The 21,284-nt window shown below is 41.8% G+C and overlaps 1 protein-coding gene across 4 annotated transcripts in view; it reads right to left on the reverse strand.

Moving 5' to 3' along the window:
• MCF2 (MCF.2 cell line derived transforming sequence) overlaps positions 1-21,284 on the reverse strand; it is a 113,812-nt gene that overhangs the window by 62,462 nt on the left and 30,066 nt on the right. For 3 of the 4 annotated variants that reach the window (XM_031944324.1, XM_031944326.1, XM_031944325.1), the window contains exon 4: positions 15,135-15,225. In XM_031944324.1, the coding sequence (XP_031800184.1) occupies positions 15,135-15,225 (91 nt within the window). Of the gene's footprint in view, positions 1-10,201; positions 10,288-15,134; positions 15,226-21,284 lie in introns of those variants that run through there. The other variant, XM_031944327.1, reaches the window with a different exon arrangement.

The raw sequence follows: 21,284 nt of genomic DNA on the forward strand, positions 1-21,284 counted from the left end.
TCTAGCTTCCACCCTCATCTCTCCACAGTTACCAATAAGCTTTTAATTACCAAATTTGAGGGCCTTTTATCACTCCTCATTCTCCCCAATCGATCTACAGTCTTTGACACTGTTGATCACTCTCTCTTCCTTGATACTCCTTTCTCATTGATTTTTGGGTTCTCCTTGTACTTGTAAGTCCTCTTCTTCTTAGCCTCCTTTGTTGTATCCTCCCTCCAGATCACGGCCAGATGGCAGGGTTCTGTCCTGAGCCCTCTTCTCTTCTCCTCCACACTATCTCACTGGGTGATCTCCTCATGGATTTAATTACCATCTCTATGCTGATGATTCTCAAATCTACCCAATCCTGCCCCTGGTTTATCTACTGACTTCCAATGTCACATTTCCAACTGTCTTTCAGACATCTCAAATTGGATGTCCACTAGACAACTTCAACTAAACATGTTCATTCCCAAACTCTATATCTATCCCCCTAAATCCTACCCTATTCCTGCCTTTCTTACTATAAAGGTCAACACCACTCTCCTAGGACTTTAGACTCAAAACTGAGGTATTATCTTTGATTGCTCACTATCTCTCACTGCACGCCCTCCTCACATCCAAGCTGTTACCAAGACCTGCCAAAGGTGAAAACCTTTGCGACATCCCTAGAATATAGCTCCTTCTCTTGTCTGACACTGCACACTGGTCAGCCCCTTATTACCCCATTCCTGGACAATTGCAATAGGCTGTGTGTGAAAGCTCTGCCTGCCTCAAGTCTTTCCCAACTCCAATCCATTCTTCCTTCATTCAACCACCAAAGTGATTCTCCTAAAGCTCCATCCAACCATGTAACCCTACCCATACATATTTACTCAATAAACTCTAGTGGTTCCCAATAGCCTTCAGGATCAAATACAAAAAATTCTGTTTGACATTCAAAGTCATTCATAACCTATCTCTCTCCTATCTTTCCAATCTTTTTAGACCTTACTTACTCTTTGATCCAGTAACAATGGCTTCTTTACTGTTCCCCAAGCAAGACACTCCATCTCTTGACCCTGGTATTCATTATGGTTATCCCCATGCCCAGAATGCTCTTACTCCTCATCTCCATCTTCTGTCTTCCCTAGCTTCTCCCAGCTAAAATCCCATCTTTTGCAGGAAGCCTTTCCCAAACTCTCAATTCTACTATGTCACCTTTCTCATTATTTCCTGTTTATCCCATTTAAAGCTCATTTATACATACTTGTTTGCTTGTGAGCCCCTTGAGCGCAAGGGATGTCTTTTGCCTCTTATTGTATCCCCAGAACTTAGCACCCATCTGGCACATAGTAGCACATAATCAGTGCTAATTCAGTGACTGACTGATCTACCCTCCATTGGAAAAAAAACAAGGGAAAGTGAGTAATAGGGGAAAATAAGGTGGGATGGAAATTAAAATTACCCAAGATCTCAAGAAGAAGAAAAATCAAAGGTCTGGAAAATAAGCCAATAAATTAACAGGGAAAAGATTAACAACAGAAGAAAATATGGCCTCCAGACCTAGTAAATGAGCTGAGGCAGCTATGAATACATACTGCAAAACAAAAGAAAATGAACAAACGCTTGATGACACAGAATAGCCTGTGAAATATGGGAACATGGAGCCTAACACGGTCTTCTTGGGTGGTTTAAGAAAGAAATTATGAAAGCAGAATTTGTTGTTTTAAAATCATTGGTAGAGAGAATAATTATTGCAGTTCAAAAACACAGACATGAGGGATAATCTAAAAGAAAAACTAAAAACAATAATAAAAGAAATTTACTCTATCCAATCAAAACATATTGAGCTCAATGCCCACAATGACCTACTCTGCAAATCTGAGCTTATTAAGTATAAATGAAAATGTCTTGATATTCAATACTATTCTTACAAAACCCAATCAGAAGAGATTATTTGCTTTCTGAACACTCAGATAACACTCCCAGAAGTGCACAAAGGATGAATAAACGTAGCAGCTAAGGACAGCAATAGCAATCAAGTAACAACCCAGAGAACAGGAAGAGATTTGTTTCTAAATGTATACAAGGAGATTGGAGTAAACCCAGAAGTCAAGTGGAGATAACAGTGGAGAAGTCAGCTTAAGGCAATATAGACAGAACTTTCTGACATTTTGCCTGCAGGTGAATAATGTGGATGTCTTAAAGAGGGGAAAGGAGCAGAATACTGTAGGGAGTAGGAAATGTGTTTGGGTCAGAACAAAAAGTTGAACCATGTGGTCTCTCAGGGAGAGAAGGATTAAAAAGGGGGAGAGGTGGTAAAAGAGGGAGGTCTTGCTTCGGGGAAGGAAGGAATCCACTGATGAATGTTCCTATGGAAGAACACAGATGTTTTTCAAAGGGAAATGGGAACCTTGTACTGGGGTGGGAGGGTGGTACTTGAAAAGACTACTAGTCTATCCTCAGGGCAGGGGAGAGTTACAACTCCTAAGGAGAACTGGAACCCAGGAAGGAAATTTGGGGGCAAGGGTAAGCAGGAGGAGAATGGTATAGATCAGCAGTGAGCTGCATAATCAGGGATGTAATGAGGGAGAGGGGCAACCATGAGGCAGTATCCTTTCTATCACTTAAAGGAAGTGGCTTTATCCTAGCAGGGAGGAACATTGGACAAGGCGAATCCATGTTGCAAGCTATACAAGGCAGAAGGCATCCAAAGGGGAGAGCTATGAATGGATACATCAAGTTTGGATTCTTTGAGAAATACAGATCAATAGAGAGAGACTGGAAAATTATAGGAATCATGACAGAATATGAGGAACTAGAGTAGACAAAAAGAAAGTCCAGATAATGAAGAAACTGAGAGAAATATTGTCCGGAAAGGGGGACAAAAATGAAATTTAAAACCTAATGAGCAAGATAAGCAGAATGAGGGAAAAGAAAGGGGGAATCTATTTGAGTGAGAGGAGAAAAAGAGAATAATTAAATAACCTGCTTAAAGAAGGGGGAAAGAATTAATTTTTAAAAATCAGACATACATTTCCACAAGTTTCTTCAAGAAGGCACATTATAGTCAAGAAATTGAAAAACTTCTTCCAAATAGACCTGAGCCCATTGTGTCCTTAGAGAATCAGAGTTCCTCTTGGAAGCCTGGGCCTTCAGTGAGATTCAGCACTCCTGAATTCTTACCAGTCAAGGCTAGATTCCAGGATTCAAGGATATAACAAGGACTGAGGAGCTCGAATCCAGCTCTCAAAGCTCCGAGTACCCATCTGGCATCAGGTCCCAAATAGATGCCAAACTGATATTTTTAAATTAGAAGTCTGACCATACCACTTTCAGACTCAAGAAGTTTCCACTGTTCCCTCCTGCCTCTAGGAAAAAAAAAATCTAAACTAACTCCTTTGTTTGGCAATGAAACTCCTCTGCAATCTCATTCTAGCCTATCCATCCACAATGATTACATAATACTGCCTAGCATTACATTCCAGGCATATTGGTCTGTTCGCCATTATCCATATATAATATTTCATCCATCACTTCTGTATTTTTGCTCATTCTGCTCTTCACTCACGGAACATTCTCTGTGCTCATTTCAAACTCTTTCAATTAATAGTTTTCTTCAAAGTTCTGTTTGAGTTTTTGTCAAAAAACTCTCAAAATTATTCTGTCTAGATTGGGTCTTTCCCGTGTACATGGTGTTTCTCCCTCCCCCCAGTAGAATGTAACCCCTTAAGAGCAGGAATTATTTTGTTTCTGTCTCTATAACCTCAACAACCAGCAAAGTATGTTACATTCAGGAGGTACATAGTAAACACTCTTTGAATTTAACTAAACCAAGTTGAATCTTGGCCACAAAAATCTAACCCAGAAGAGGAGGGATGAAAGGGAAAACCCCAAATTTTGTTAATTTCTCAAATCTGTAGCTACATTATACTCTAGTACAAGAGACGGAGGCAGAAAGACTTTTAACACAAAAGGCACGGTCACTTTGGACAGGAGGGAAGGTAGCTCAATAGCCCTCAGCTTGAGGAAGTACAGGAAAGAATGGAGGAAGACTGGTGTCTTCTCTAAGAAGAACCCAAAGGTAATCTCTCCCACCAAAGAAAATGGAGGAGGAAAGGATAGATCAATGAAGCTGAGATGATAGCTCTTCCTTCGTCCCAACAAGCAAATAACCTGACCCTAGGATGGAAGAAGAGGTTAGAAAGGAGACATAAGCTGATCCATTTTAATAAGAGTGAAATCAACTTCATTTCTAAAGTCATCCCATCTAGAAGAGATACCGAAATATTAATTTCCTCCCCTGCTCCTAGGTCAATAAGGTAGCCCCAAGTGAAGCAAGCTGGGATTAATATATGGTCATTCTGGCTCATGGAAAGATGATAAGATTTTAAAAATGGACGAAAACAGAAGGGTCATCTGGCCTTCTATAAATGTTGGTGTAGAAGCAGAGGAGAGGAGAGAAGACAGAAAATGAAGGAGTAGAAGTATGTGTGACAACAACCCCAAAATCATTAAGTACAAAAATTGCCTTCTTAACTTGATTCGTATGAGTGCCCCCACGACGGCACTATTCTGCGGAGACAGGCTTAGGCTTGTTCCATATATGCCGAGAGGGCAGAACCAAGCACTATGGGAATGTCAGGAAAAGCCTCAATTTGCCTTCCTATGACTTTATCCTTTCCAGGATAAATGTACCCAGGCCCTGTGCTAGAGGTCACAATAAAGAATAAAATGATTTTTTAAATAGATAAAGAAGCAAAGAACGGAGCCAACACACAAAATATTTGGCAGGTTGGATAATCCCACCACAAATGGCTACAGTTATGCAATTCTGCATCCGTGTTGCTACCATCATCAGAGGACTTTTACTTTGTTATCTCAGTTCCACAACAATCCTAATGCAGCTCTGGAATTAGAGGGGAACCAACTACTGTACAAGAATAGAGGGATGGGGGATTTCATCGGTCTGTTATTTCAACGGCCTAAGGAACTCCCTTCACTAATTCAGGTCGCTACCTTCTCTGTAACACTAAGTCTTAGTAAGCACCGTGTATGGTGAAGGCAGCACTTGAACCCAGATCTTTCTGGCTTTGAGGTTGGCTGTCTATCCACCACAAAGCAGTTGCCTTATCGTGCAATAAAAAATGACTAAAAGAAGAACTCAGTGAAACCAGGGAAGATTTTGTGAACTGATCTGAGAAAAATCAGCAGATCCCAAATAACCAGGACTAAAATGATCCCAAGGAAAAGGCCACAGAAACAGGCAAAGAGCAGCAACAACTCGAGAGATTCGATTCCTTTCCATTTGTCAAAGATGCAGAGAACCACAGGAGTGGAATCTTGCAATGTCAGATGTGATCCTGATATCAGTTGTTTTTCTTTGTTGAAAACGAGAGCTTAATTCTGGATGGATGGATCCAAAAACAACCAAGAAAATCCAAACAAAAGGCCTTGATAATTTTTTGGTAAACATAAATGGTTACTTTTATAGTCCAAGACCACTGTATTTGGGCTCTTCTTTTCTAAGTCCTGGACATATAACTCTGAGGCCCTCTTATCAAGTGGGTAATAGAGAATAAAATATCACTTCAATTTTCTGAAGAATATAAACCTCACTAGGAAGTGAGCTGGTCATTAAGAGTTGGTCAAAAACCCAAGGGCATTCTAGAAATAGATCAACTACTTTCTAAGAACATATTGCACAACAGAAGAAACAATTTAGAAACATGGAGACTGGCAGGGAGGAGGCAAGGGCCATTCTCATGGCTCTCCTTGCCTGAACATCTAACTGCTATAGAGACAGAAGTAAATCAGATAACCTTTGTGCTCCAGATATTCTATCTAGGGACTTTCTGGTTTCTTCCGTCTCCTGATCCCAGGTCACTGTGAATTAACCCTTTTAATTTGTTCTAAAGGGTAACTCTTCCAGGCTAAATAGACTGTCAGATCTCAGCCAACGATATTAAGTATTCCTTATTCTATATTTTGAAGAAAAGAATCCACCATTTTGTATGGTGGATTCCCTCAACTGACAAAGATTTCAACCTCTTCCGGGCCTTTTGGCTACAATCAAAACACCTTCATCAGTTGGTGATATCACTGGGATAAGGAGGTGAGCCCAGGTTTCCAATGAATATGCTAATGGAGCACAGGATCTGGCAGATATCACCAAGGAGAGGTTTGAGTCTAGGTATTATTTCTACTTCAGGGACCAGGTCAAACAGTAGATAATTATTCACTTCTTTAATGATTTAGGATTCCATGTGAAGGGGTTCAATCCACCAATCCAGACAACCCCTCTCTACCTTAGGAAATGAGCTTCAGGAATTGCTCCAGACAAAAACAAACAACAAATCAGTTACATTCTGGCTAAACTTGTCTTGAAACCCCCCCCCCGCCCCGACTAAATTTGGACAAGGGACACATCAAATGTATTGTTAGTCCCATACTCAAAACCTTTCCAATTAGACCCAACCAAAGCAGAGCATCAGATAGCGAGGGTCAAACTCCTAAAGACAGGAATCAGAGGAAGACTTTCATCGAAGGCCAGAGCATCACTCACAAAGAGGAAAAAGGAAGCTTGAAAGGTTATCTTAGCCCAAACTCCCATTTTCTAGATAAGAAAACTGAAGCAAGCGCAGGGAGGTGAAATATTTGGGAGGATGATACAGAATACAAAGGAATCTTTGGAACCAAAAAAATCTGGGCCCAGACCTTACATTTAGCATCTGTGGGATCTTCAACAAGCAAATCACTCAGCCTCCCTGGAGTTCAGTTTCTTCATATTTATAATGAAGGGTTTGGTCTAAATGGAATCTGAGATCCCTACCAGTCCTAGATCTGTGATCCTGGGACTTGTTTAAGATGATACAAAATGGGAAAGCTGAAATTCAAATCCAGATCCTCTGATTCAGATGCAGCACTTTCCAATGCATTATAATCTAATTACATTGGGGCAACCAGGTGGCACAATAGTGTATGGAGCACTGGCCCTGAAGTCAGAAGAACGTAAGTTCAAATTCGACCTCAGACACTTGCTTAACACTTACTAGCTATGTGACCCTGGGCAAGTCACTTAACCCCAATTGCCTTACAAAATAATAATGAGGAGGAAGAAGAGGAGAAGGAAAAGAGGTGGAAAAAGAAGAAAGGGAGGAGGAGAAAGAAAGAAGAGGAAGAAGAAAGGAGGGGGAAAGGTAGGGGAGGGGGAGGAGGAGGAGGAGAAAATCACATTTAACATTTTTAAAAAATCTCCAACAGAGTCACAACTGAAACCCTTCCATTATAGTCTTAAAATTAAATTTGGTATGGTCTTTTGATGATCTATTATAATCATTTCTAGAAATATCACACCCTGATTGAGCCTTCCCCTTGAAATGAGAACAGTTAAGCAAAAACATCCAATGTAGTGACCACATCTGAGATGCTTCTCATTAGTTACTTCACCTGTCCTCTGATAAGAGGTCGATATGCTTCATTATCTGTTCTCTGGAATCACTACTCTACCCTCTCATTATTTAGGGCCAAACTTTATTAAGACTTAAATATATTTTAAGCACTCGGTATATCAGAAATAGAGTGGCTAGACAATACAGTCATATTTTCTGGGCCCATAGTTTTTCATTTTTTACACAATGAAAGGAAGAGATGTCCAGCCAAGAAAACACAGGAAATTATCTCTGATCGCTATCTCATAGTCAGTGACAATTTCTTTGCTTCGGCGCCTATAAAATGGCAAAGAAAATATTGCTCAAAATGTACTTGACTCAGATGGAACATATCTTAAAGGGAGTGCTGGGGTATAGTGGACTGTGTTTACCATCAGAGGGTAGCTTCTGGGTTTGAATCTCAGCAGTCAAACTCCCATTGTATGATCCTGATCAAGTTTTTTTTTTTTTAACTCCTCAGACTCAGTTTCCTTATCTGTAAAATGAAGGACTAGATGAGCTCTAAGGTTCTTTCTCTAAATCTACGGTCCAAAAAAAGTCTGAACACAAGATCATATTAAAAATTTAATTTAGATTTATGATATACTATTGATAAAGTTGGACTAGCCACTCTCCAAAATGAAGTAGGAAAATGTTTATGACCCCAGGTTTCCGTGGGATATTACCAAGGGCTCCATACCGCTGTAATTCTCTCCCTTGCACTCCCCTCTCCCTAAGTGGGAGGTGTGGGCAGGGAGAGAAGAAAACACAAATGATTTCCTAAACCATTCAGAAAAGGTCCTTTTGATCAATGGGGTGATGACTCAGAGATCTCCATCCCTGGGAGCTACCATTCTCTGCACTCCAGTTCTACTAGGACATATCTTTGAGCCACCTCCCATAAATTTTGTCCCTCTCTCAGGGTGTCCGGCCGCAATCCATCTCTTAGCACTCCGCCAATGTTCAAATAAAACCATTTCCTTGCCAGTATCAGCCTTGACGCTTTCATTCCAATCCATTCATTGAACCCAAGCCATGTCTGGAAAACGTTCAGCAGACCGATGATCAAAGACCTAGAACTCAAAGGGACCTCCCACATCTAGTCTAGTTCCTTTATTTTATAAGCAAAGATCCAGAGATGTCACTGACTTGCTCAAAGTCAGGTAGGTAATAAATGGCAGAGAGATAGGCATGGGCTTAGGCATCCTCCCAGCACCTGTGGGGAGTCATTAAATTCTGAGCTTCTAACCAAAATCTTGTGAGTGTCTAACTCAGGGGGCCAAACCAGAACCTTTCATTTAGGAGTGAGAGTCAAAAAGAAATCTGAAAGGCAAGCGAAGCAGCAATAAATTTGCCAGAAAGGAAACTCCTCGGAAAGAACCCTCCACAAGTTATTGGAAAGTGACTGATGATGCCCAAGGAGCATATTCCTTACCTTTGCCAAGACCTGCTGTCCACCTGGCATCTGGCCCATGGAGTAACTCACTTTGTGATACTTTTTAGTAGTAAAGATAGAGAAGAACAATGACCGCTCGCTCGCCACTGAAAACTACCAGTCTAGTATGGCGTATACTGAGACACACAGAAAAATCTGTGGCTCCAGCGGTAGCACATTTTCTTTAGAGCACCGGGGACTTTGACGATCCCCAAGGAAGTTACTTCTGACAACTTTGTAACTAACTTGAAGAAAAGAGGAACACTGTGACATGTGAGCCTTTTATCATAACCTGGTAGATATACCTAAGGGAAAAAAAAAAAAAAAAAAGGAAACATTCCCATATATCTGGGACCAAAATTTGGAAACAAAAGGGGAGGAATAGAACAATAGGGCCCTGAATTCATTCATCATTTTCCAGGCACTTTCCTCACGGGCTGGACCTTACTTGACAAGTCGAGTTTGTCACTGAATTATTCACGACCCCACCAGGTCACTGTGGAAATGCCATCGGAGGGTTCTCGGTGAGAAGTGGGGTACGGGAAAGCAACCTGGCCTTGGAAATGAGAATGGTTAGCCCTGGATGAGTCAATGAACGTTAAAGGCAGGGAGGAAGGGCTACGGGAGGAGGGGGTGCGCTTTGGCCTCCCGACAGATCCGGACTCAGCCCGAAAAGTTAACACCTTACAGGGAAGTTGCAGCAACATCTCGCACTTGCACGGCGGAAAATGAGATTCCGTCCCGGGAAGGCTTTGGGAAGAGTCCAGCCCGAGATATAAATATCTCGAGTCTCTTTGTAAGATCAGAAATCTGCATGCAGCCAGACTGAACGTAAATCGTTCAGTGTAAATCACTGCGGCTTGCTTTTTCTAGCTAAGTGTCCGTCGTTCCACCCAGAAAGCGCTTCTGCTGAGAAAAATCGCGCCGGGGCCTTGTCCCAGGGACCGCACTACGTACGTCTTAACACTCTGAAAGAAAGCGCAAAGCCTCTCGCTCGAGAGTGCCGTGACCTCGGCATTTAGGGCTCCTCCGCCAAAAAGCCGCCCAGCGCTCCGGCGGCGGCCCGGGCCAACGACTTAACGGCACTTCCCCACAAACTTGATTCGAATGGGATGCCGCAATGCTTTGCCAGCTCCTCCATTTCGTGAAGCCGGCTGGGTGGCATTTCACGGAGATACCCCGGCCGGCGCACTGATGCAAGCCACGCAGAGGCACGCAGCTCCAGCCCGCCCGTGCCCTTCCAGCCCCCACCCCCGCCCCCGCCCCCCGCCCCGTTAGTGCGTCCAGCAGCAGTCTGGGCCAAAGCATGCGGCAGCGAGCCGTCCACAGGAACTTGAGCAGCGGCTTCCCGGGACCGCAAGCAGCGAGCTCTTACCGCATTCCTTTTGAATCTCGGCTTGCCTCTCGGGGGGTTCGCTTCTGCCATCTCGCCTACACACAAAGCCCGCTCTTCCTCTCCGGTTGCCAATGCAACACTGGGGAGATAGGACCCGCTCCGGGGGTGCTATTTACCAGCTGCAGCGGCCCCCAACCCCCTCCCTAATCGCCTCCCCACGGGGCAGCCCTCCCCGAAGCCACTACCCCCCTGGCGGTCAGCTGACAAAGCCTTGCCCAAGTCCCTGGCTCCTCATTTGAATGAAGGGATGCTGGATCCGCTGCCCCCCCCCCACACACACACACCTCTTCTTCACCTGGTACCTAGTCCCGACTGGGGCGGGAGGCAGCTTAAGCTGTCCCCGAGCTGGGAGCAGGGCTGCTGCGAGCGCTCAGCTGTGCGTGAGGTCGGATTTTTAAGGTGGAAAGCGAAGATTGGGCGTGAGGGCGGCGTGGCCGCTGCCGGGGTGCTCTGCTGGGGGGGGGGGGGGGGGGGAGCGGGGAGAGCGGCCTCCATGTCAATTTCCCAGGAGCCGTCCCACCGGACAGCACGATCCAGCCGGACTGTGCTGGACAGCGACAGCGAGCAGGGGGACTGGGACTACCAACTGCAAATAAAGTTAGTGCTTCCCAGAACTGCGGATCACCTGGAGAAGGGAGGGAGCCAGAAAGTATATGCTGGGGGAGGGGGGGGAGTGCACAGCGGTCGCAGATTCAGAGTTAGACTAGACCGGCCTTAGCAGAGGCCAGGGGGCACTCATGATAAGAGAGAAGGGAAAAAGAAGCCAATCTCCCAGGCCGGGGCACAGGGTGGCCCCGCCGCGCTGCCTCCTTCCTGAAGGACTTGTAGGAGTGGGGAAGAGCCAAAGAGAGGTCCACCAAAACGAAAGACAACCGCTTCCCCCCCCCAAAAAAAAAATCCTGCAAATTTTTAATTGATTCAAAAAAAAAAAAAAAAAAACCACAGGCTTCTAAAGCACTAAAAACTTCTAAATTACAGCAATTAGAATTCCCACCAAGATTGTGGGAATAATAATTTTCTCCTAATTTTTCTACCAAAGATACTAAGTTTCCTTTTATTCCAGCACCCCGGAGGTAATTGAAAAATTCTTCTTGACTTGAAATACAGACTTGAGGGATAGCTGATAGAATCAATTAAAGGCCGTTGCCCAAATTGCAGCTTGGATTTGTATCCCGTGGTAGCTCAAGGTCGGGTTTCTATGAAGCAGGATCTCGGGGTCGCCCTTTAAGGAATCTGGTCAGTTTTGGTGATGGAATGAATTCCTCTTCATGGGATCAGGGGGCCAAAGACCAAGAGCTGACAGGGATTTCAAAAGCCATCTAGTCCAATCTCCCCTCCCCCCCCCCATGCTTTTTTTTTTTTTAATAGAAGACAACTGAAAGCCAGGTAGAAGGGACTTTGAATACCACCACCATAAATCTACAACTGGAAAGGACCTAAGAGGCCATCTAGACTGACCTTCTAAATGTACAGAAGTGGAAACTGAGGCTTGAATGGGTGAAATGATTAGTTCAAGATCACATGACTAATTCGTGGCAGAGCTGGGACTGGAAGTACAGTCCTCTTAGTCCAAAGCCCAGTACCATCTAGCCCCATCAAAAATAATACCTAAGAAGAGAAGGTCGGTCTGTTCTACTCATAAAAGCAGAAACCTGCATTAGTTCCCCAAGGCTACCATTATTTTCCTTTCCTGATTAAAAATATTTTAAACCTAGTATCATAACTCATCTGTAAACCGGTTGGAGTTTGACGCTTCTAAAGCCCTTGCTAGTCCTTTTCTCATTGGATTGCACACAATATGGGGTGGGAAGCACGAGCAAGCATTTGTCCATCTCTTACAGATAATGAAAAGGACACCCCCGAAAGACAAATAACTTGTCCAAGGTCACTGGTCTAGTAATGGGCCTTTTGATCCTAGAAAATTGATAAAGCTGATTTCACTTCATCACGCTGAGTCTTGTTCAAAGTATCCTGAGAAATTAAAAATAAAACTGTGAACCTTCACACACATATATACACACACAAATGAAGAAAACTACTATTCTGTGTGATGTCCAAGGTTTGGAATCTGCCTCTCCTGTCTATGACAAGGCCATATGCCAAGTACATATTTAAATATTCATTTCATTGAATACAAGAAAAAAGCAACTTGGGGAGTGGATTGCATTGGCCAAAAAAAAATAACTGGATGTTGAAAAATTGCATTATTATACAAAATACTAATTGTAATATATTGATTATTGGCACAAACTGAACTCTGTTAATCAAGCCTTAGGACTAATTTTAAGAGTACAGGGATCAGAAGATCCTACATTCAGAAAAAGAAAGCCGACCACTCTCATTTTCTAGAGGAGGAAAATGAAGCTCAGGAAGAGAAAATGACTTCAGATGAGAATATCCTAGATCTAATGACGGAAGAAGAGACCATCAGAGGCCATCTGGATCAACCCCTTTCATTTGATGAACGATGATGAGGAAATTGAGGCCTAGAGAGGGGAAGTGCCTTGCCTAGTGTTGCAAAAAGATTCTGTATCTCAAGCTGAAAAGGTCACCTACTCCAAATCCTTCATTTTACAGATGAGGAAACTGAGGACAAGGGAGGAAAAGTGAGCACATAGATAGTAAGTAGCAGAGATCAAAGATCCATAGCTTGGTTCACACAGTTGGTATATACATTGGTATAACAAACATAACATCAGTACCAACAATTGGCCTTTATCTTATGGCTTATAGCTTGAAAAGCACTGGATAAAAATTAGCTCAGGTGATTCTCATGACAATCCTATGAATTAAATGCCACAAATATTATTGCTGTTGTTTTAACGATGTCTCAGAGGAGTGAGGTAACCTGACCAAGTGACACAGCATGTATATGTCTAAGGCAGAATCTGAACTCAAATCAAGTGGTGTGGCCCACTTCAGCAGCTGGAACTAAGCTACTGGAGTTGCTCTTTTTTTTTCACATTAACATTTAGAACTCAGTTGAGAAAAATGAGACCTCAGAAATAATTACAGCACCCCCTGCCAGAATCCCCCAGGGGGTAAGTAGCCAAACCAATTCTCCAGGAGGGGGGCTTCCAGCCCCAAAACCCAGGATTTTCCCCAGTATACCATTCAGCGCCCAGTCATAAAAGGGTGCGATGGCCCTAGTCTAGGAGGAAAAAGAAATGAGTTCTGTAACTAGGTAGCAATGAGATCTTGAACAAATTATTTAAGCTGAGGTGTCCTTAGCCTGGTACATGAATAGATTTCAGGGTGATGCTGACCTTGGACAGGAAAAAATATCTTTATTTCAATGTAATTGGTTTTCTTTATAATCATCTATTTCATTTTTACCTAGAAAAACATGATTCTGCCAATGATGCACAAGCTTCCTGAGACAGATTGCCAAAGGGATGTAGTACACAAAAAAGTCAGGCAGCCCTTCTTTAGGTCAGCCTAGAGGCTTCGTGCAGAAAATGACCAAAAAATGTTACTATAGAAACTCCACTATGATAAATGCAAGTAAAAACTCAACACACCCGAAAGCCAACGAAAAAGCCAGAAATTCTACACAAATGTCTGACGATGTTTAACTTAAATAAATTCGGTTATATCCTCATAATTCATTATTATTAATACCTTGCTGCTATCTATGATTAAATGACTTTGATGAGAATAAACACTCAGACACAGACCAAAAAAGATGAGGAAAAAAATATGAATTTCATCTGAATAGCAAAAGATCCTTGATCTCATTCATGTTAGTGTTTGAATATGGCATATGCCTGAAAGAGACAGCTAGGTAGGATAGTGTTTAGAGCACTAAGTCTGGGATGAAAAAGACTGCAATTCAAATCTAACCACAGATAGTTACTGTGTGACTTTGGACAGGTCACTTAATCTCTGTCTGCTTCAGTTTCCCCATCTATAAAAGAGGAATAATAACAGCACCTGCCTCAGGGGGCTGTTTTAAAGATAAAATGAGAAAATACTTGTAAAATTTATCAAAGTGTCTGGCATACAGTAGGCACTCAAATGCTTACTTATTTCCTTCCTTCATTATTTATGAGGCTGTTAAACATGCAAGGGAAGGTATAATTGAAAAGTACAGGTGCCCAGAAGTTTACTGCATTCTCATCTCAGCTCCACTACCAACCTGATTTATTATCTTGGATATGTGACTTTCTTGCTATTCTGGTGGATGAAATAGAGAGTGTATATCAGATAATAACATAATCAGGTAGATTTCAAAGTGGTTGAAGAAATCAATCATTAATCATTTGATATCAGCTCACAAGAAGGTCTCCAGTAGAGTGCCCAAGGGATTTGTGCTCCAATTTAATTTTTAGACCAATTTAATAATTTTAGCAATAAGTAGGATGAGAAATGAATGCAAGACATAATCTGATAAAACCTCCTAGAGTGAAGGAGAATGAATTTCAGCCACAGAAGTAGAAAGAATAGGCAGGATTTCATGGACTAAAAAGGGAAAATTTGGTCCAGGACAGATTGGGAAGCTGTCCACAATGGAATTCTGAAAATGGAAAGGGAACCGATTACTATGAGATGAAAAAGAGAGACCTGCCCAAAGAGGCCAATGAGGATGCTCAGGGCACCTATTATTTGAAAGGCAAGGCTGGAGATCACCGAGACCACTCAGCCATAACATTAATCTGGAATTCTGAGACAACCCAGCCATTATGCTAACCGCGAATGTTCTTCTGAAGTCCCATTTACCCAGAGCTTTGCAATGGAATCGAATGGAGCTGGAGCTGTCTAGCTACCATTTCCACCAACTCTTCATCCTACTTTCTCTCCCTACCAGCTCTCCTGTTTGTTCATTTCTTCTAACCTCCAGGACTAGACAATTCCTATGAAGTGTGACACGAACACAAAACAGACAACTGCTGGAAAATGCATGTATACTTACTGCAATTCTTTGGAGACTGATTTTTACAGATGCCCAGGTATCCAATCTTCTATCCAAAATAATGATAAATTTGGTATCTGGTACACGTTTTCTAAAAGACAAAAAACAGGGAGGGAGGCTGAGAAATAAGATCATAGGAACAGTCCAGAAGTTGAGCCTGTTTGAGTTGCGGTCACTTTGTGGCATCAAAAGGATTTGGATTCAAGTAGAGCTAGATCAGACTGGAAAGAACATGTAGTCCTTTTCTGAAAAGTAGGACCTGGAAGATACTGATTGAAATATGTAGGCTGCAGGGACACAGTGGAAGGAAAATTGGTTTAGGAATCAGGATCCTTAGATTCTAAGACTTGTATGGCTCTTTCCTAGCTATGTGACTTTGGACTCTTTCCTTTATCTGTCTGTCCATCTGTATGTATGTCCTCTTTCTCCATCTGTCTCTGTCTCGTTTCTCTCTTTCCTTTCCTCCCTCCCCACCTCTCTCTCTGTCTCTGACTCTGTCTCTCTGTTTCTGTCTCTCTCTGAATCTCTTTCTCTCTCTCTCTCTCTCTCTCTCTCTCTCTCTCTATCAGTCTCTGTCTCTGTCTCTGTCTGTCTCTGTGTGTGTGCCCCTCTCTGACTGTCTCTGTCTGTTTTCTTTGTATGTGTTTCTTACTCTGTCTCTGTATATTTCTTTTTCTCTCCCTCTTGTTTCTCTCTTTCCCTCCCTTTCTATTTCTCTTTCCCTCCTTCTCTCTCTCTCTCTCTCTCTCTCTCTCTCTCTCTCTCTCTCTCTCTCTCTCTCTCTGTCTGTCTCTCTTCATAGTGTGTGTGTTTCTGTCTGTCTTTATCTCTGTGTCTCTGTTTTTCTGTTTTTCTCTGTCTCTGTCTCTCTCTGTCTCCCATTTCCTCCCTCCTTCTTTCTCTCCCTACCTAAGCTTAGGCATTCCATGTCTTAAGGTAACTTTCAATCCATGGCATTCCATGTTCTCAGGTCCTGTTCAGTCAGAAACTGTATTTTCACAGTTTCTTTCAACCCTGGCATTCTATGATATTGTGTCTTCTAAGGAATCTGCCAACTCAGATATTCTATATTCTCTAGAAAGGATAAGGTGAAGGGATCCAGGGGGGGGATAAGAGATTTTTTTATAATACAAAAACAAAAAATACTAAAAAAATTGTTTTTAAAAATTACAAAATTCTAAAACCACAAAGGCATTGGGTGATCTGTACCCTCGCCTCCCTGAGTGGGAAGGGGTCTTGGCAGCCTTCTTGGCCCACCTAAACCCAAAGGCCCTTCCATATCTTTATTTCCTTCTCTGTGCCTTTTGGAATATTGTGGTACATCAAATCCATCTAAATATGACAGATCCAGATTAATCAGAAGAATTAATCACAATTCATTTTGGAGCATTTTATTTCTGCAGCACTCACATAATGAATTATTCCTCCCAGCCAAATTACTTTTTTGGCTGTCACAACATGCTTTCCATTATTACCCCGGGATTTTTATGAGCTTATCACTTTCCAAATTGCCCATCCAAAGTCTGCTTTAGGTTTGGGATTTTTTTTTTTTTTACTTTCTGATATCTCAATTTCTGAGCATTGAGCATGGGAGTTGGTGAAAGGCAAATCCAGTACTTCCTGATTTCTCACTCATTTGTATTCCCAATTCTAGGCAATGATATTGAAGATAGTGTCTCCTTGATCCATGTAAGAGAGAATGCCTCTAAATGCTTCCCCAAGAGCCCACTGTCCCCTTCCACTTTCAGAGATGGAAAGCATGGACTTTAGATACCATTCCTCCACAAGGACCAGAGGAGGAAAAAAAACCTGTAAGCAAAGGGTTTTGTAATACCTCATTTCCTCATCTTGTAGATGTGTATCTATAATTTAGCAAAACATTGGGTAATCAGGTATTGACCTTGGCCTTGACTAATGCAAACTCCTCCCAAGTCTTTTTGACATAATCCAAAAAGGAACTTTCCTCACATCTGTCACATCTTGCCATTATCACTTAGGGAAAACAACCTTTGAAAAGAAAAGAGCTTGACAGGAACTAATTTTGTGACCTCACACAAATCACTTTCCCTCTTTGGGAGGCAGTTCCCCTTATCTGCTAAAGGAGAGGATTGAACTGGGTAGTCTCTGCCATTCTAGAATTCAAAATTCCTAGTTTTACATTTATGCTGGGCAAATTTCAGAAATACTTAAAAGAAATACAGTCCCTTAGTTTTTTTTTTTTTTAATATAACCATTTGTACTTTATTTAACCTGATAACAGGAACTCAAATGTTCACAGCTTTCTCATAATACCACATTCCTCTATGTACTCAATACTCCAGCCAAACTGGAAGAATCTCTGTCCCCTCCCAAACATACCAGTCATTTTCCCACTTCTACGTTCTGCTCATATTGATCTATATGCCCAGTATTGTCTCTTCCCCTTTGCTCACTGAGTTCCTACCTATCCTTGAGAACCCAGCTCTGGTGCCACCCATTACATGAAGCCTTCGTGGAACCCACTCCAGAGCCAAGAGCCACCTTTCCCCTCTAACCTTTCAATTGTATATGATTGTATATTATTAGCGATTGGATCTATCTTAACAGTCTTAGCAAACAGGTGCCTTCTGGATAGTGAACTCTGTTCTGGGCACTCAGAATATAAGGAATGAAATAATCCCTGCTGTCAAGGAGCTTCCTTTCAAATAGGAGAATCATCAAGGACACATATAACTATTTATAGAATAAATACAAATACAGAGTAGCCAAACAAAAAGTAGTTTAAAAGGGAAGGCACTAGTGGTTGGTAGGGAGTGGGGAGGGGCAGAATCAGGGAAGGCTTTCTCCAGGAGGAAGAACACTTGGGCTTCATCTTAAAACTATTACTTCTGTGAAACAAGCTTTTTCTTCAGTTAAGGATTACATTGAAATAATGAGGGAGGAGAGTGGGGTTCAAACACAAGGGATGATCAGTGAAAAGTTATAGGGATGGAAGATGGAGCGCCACATATGAAAAAAAGAGAGAAGGGTAGCTTGGCAGAATTATAGAGGCCATCTCACGTACAACAAGGCTAGAGAGTAGGGTCTGGCCAGGTAATGAAAGATTTTAAAAGCAAAACAGAGTAGACTATAATGATTTAGCTGCAATAAGGAGTCCTTGATGTTTACCGTTGCAGAGAAGGGAATGACATGATCAGATCTGTGCATGAAGAAAATCCCTTTGGTGGGTATGTGGAGAAGGGATTGGAATGAAGAAAGAATTGAGGTTGGGAGACAAATTAGGAGGCTACTACAACAATCCAGGCAATATGGGGATGAAGGTTTGGCTATAAGGTGGTAGCTGTATGAGTAGAGGGAAAGGACCAGATCAAGAGACATTGTGGAGGCAAAAATGACAAAATTTGACAATCGATCTGTTATGTGGGATAAGAGAGAAATAGAGGATGATACCAAGATTACAGACCATAGAGACTGGAAGAATGGTAATGTTTCTAATAGAAACAGGGAGGTTTGGGATAAAGGTGTAGTTAGGGAGTTCAGTCTTGGACATGCTGAGTTTGAGATGTCTATAGGTTATACAGTTTGAAGGGTCTAATAGGTACCCGGCGATAGGGTACTGAAGTTCCATGGAAAGATCAGGGTTGAATATATAGATTTGTGAATCATCTACATAGAAACAATAGTTAAAACCATGGAAATGGATGAGGTCACTGAGAGAAAACAGAACAGAAGAGGACCTAGGAAAGAATCTTGGGAACCTCCGAAATAAGAGGTAGGTTATGGATGAAGAGTCTAAAGGGAAACTAAGGAAGAATACTGGCAGGTATGATGGCCAGAACCTAGAGGGCAGCCAGTGGTGTGTCAGATTTTGCAAAGAGGTCAAAAAACATGAGAACTGGAAAATGCCCATCAGAATTCATTAAGGAAGGGCTGTTGATAACTTTGAAGATGAAATATGAGATCGGGAACCAAGGAATAAATAAAGGAAAGGAGGTAGAGGGGAAAAAGGACAGACGCTTTTTTCAAGGAGTTTGGATAAAAAAGAGGAGAGATATAAGACAAAGTTTGAGGGAATTGTAGGGTATAATAGGTTTTTTTTAGGAATGGGGGGAACTTGGGAATATTTGAAGGCAATAAGGGAGGAAATCAGAAGATAGCAAATTTTAAGGTTCAGGAAAGGAGGGCAATCATAAGGGAGCAATGTGATGAAGGAGATGGAAGGGCATGGCATGAAGGGTACATGTTGGAGATCGGCCGTGGCAAGGAGAAAGGCCGTTTCCTTGTCAGAGACTGAAGCAGTTGGAAGAGAGAGTAGGGAAATAATGTCAAAGGTTTTGAGATGAAGAGGAGGGGAGATGAGGGCACTCATATTGGTACTCATGTTGAATAACCTTATTTTTCTAAGTAAAATAAGAGTCATGGTTCTCATTTAGGGAAAAGAGAGAGGGGAAGGAGGCACAGGAGGCTTGAAGAGGGAAGAAAAAATTTGGAACAGAGACAGCTCTAAAGGACTTATGATGAAAAATGCTATCCATCTCCAGAAAAAGCACTGATGGTATCTGAATACAGATTGAAGCATACTTTTTAAAATTGTATTTTTCAGGGCAGCTAGTAGCGAGGTAGGTAAAGCACCATCCTAAAGACAGGAGGACCTGAGTGGTCTCAGACACTTAGCTGTGTGACCCTAGGCAAGTAAGTCATTTAACCCCAATTGTCTCAACAAAAAGAAAACTATTTTTCTCGAGGATTTTTTATCTATGTTTTCTTTCACAACATGACTAATATGGAAATGTTCTGCATGATTACACATGTATAACATATATCAAATTTCTTACCTTAATGAGAAGAGGTGGGGAAGGGGGAAGGGAAAGAATTTTGAACTCAAAGTGTTAACGATAAATGTTAAAAATTGTTTTTTCTTTACATGTAACTGGGAGAAAATAAAATACTAAGCAAAAAGGAAAGAAAAGAAATGAAAGATCATTGACTCTTTAACCTTGTGTCTGTAACTAGACTGGAGAAACGAATGATGAAAATAGTGGTTCCTATTAAGAAGCCCTTGGGCAGTATAAATGACTGTATATTGATTTCTTGGAGTCTGTGAATCTATAAGTGAATCCACGAAGAAGCAAACATCCCTTTTATAGACTTAATTATTTGTCTCACATTTTAAGTTGATGCTGCTAGAGATATCATAATAAAAATACATTTTTAAGCTTCAATGAAAAAAATTGGAATAGCTTCTATGAGGGAGTAAGGAAGAAAATAAATTAGAGAAGAACTAAAGAAAGGTCTTCTTTCAGTGAGAGTCCAGTTGAAGATGGATCCCCTATCCCTTACTATTAGATCATAAGTTTCATAAAAGCAGGGGCAATCACTTATCAAAACTTTATTTTTCACCTAACATTGTATTCAGCACATGAAGGGTACATGTCGGAGATCGGCCACGGCAAGGAGAAAGGCCATTTCATTGTCAGAGACTGGCACGTGGTATGCATGGAAATATCAGCTGAATAAATGAGGACATAGTAAGGGTCACAATGGGTCTGGGAGCCCACATTTCATCCAGCTCAGGATTTGCTTTCTGGCAGTAACCAAAGGGATGGTCTATGGGAAGACAGGATAATTGCTCTCCGGTGTTCTCTCCTAAGGATAGGATCATATCAATGATTCCAGTGATGTAAAGAAAAACACTAAAAGACCCCAGAATTCAAAAGATTCAATGATCAATCTTGACTTCTGAGAACTGATGACAAAAACATTCTCTCTCTCCTATAAGTAGAAAGATGGTGAATAATGGGCACAAAAAGAAGCATACATTGTGTTGATTTGTTTTTGCTTAACTCTTTATGATACAAAGGAGGATTCTCTTGAGCAGGGGAGTGGTAGAGGAAGCAATAACAATATTTTAAAGAATTGATAAGATAATCTTAAAGTAAGGTTGTTCCCCATATATCCCTAGTTTCCCTTATTCATTCAGTTAAGGAACTATCACCCACAAAACCTTTTTCTAGCTCTTCTAACCACAATCTGATGGGGGTAATGATGTCTTCCCTGCTGTGTAAAAGTATGACCCTTTTCTAGTCCTATAAATAGCCCCCTTCCCACCTTTCAGGGATGCTCTCTCATTCTAGGTGTCCATAAGGTTTAATCCATTTGAAGTCCATGCTG

Source organism: Sarcophilus harrisii, chromosome X (genome assembly GCF_902635505.1).
Source record: "Sarcophilus harrisii chromosome X, mSarHar1.11, whole genome shotgun sequence".
Classification (NCBI taxonomy): domain Eukaryota; kingdom Metazoa; phylum Chordata; class Mammalia; order Dasyuromorphia; family Dasyuridae; genus Sarcophilus; species Sarcophilus harrisii.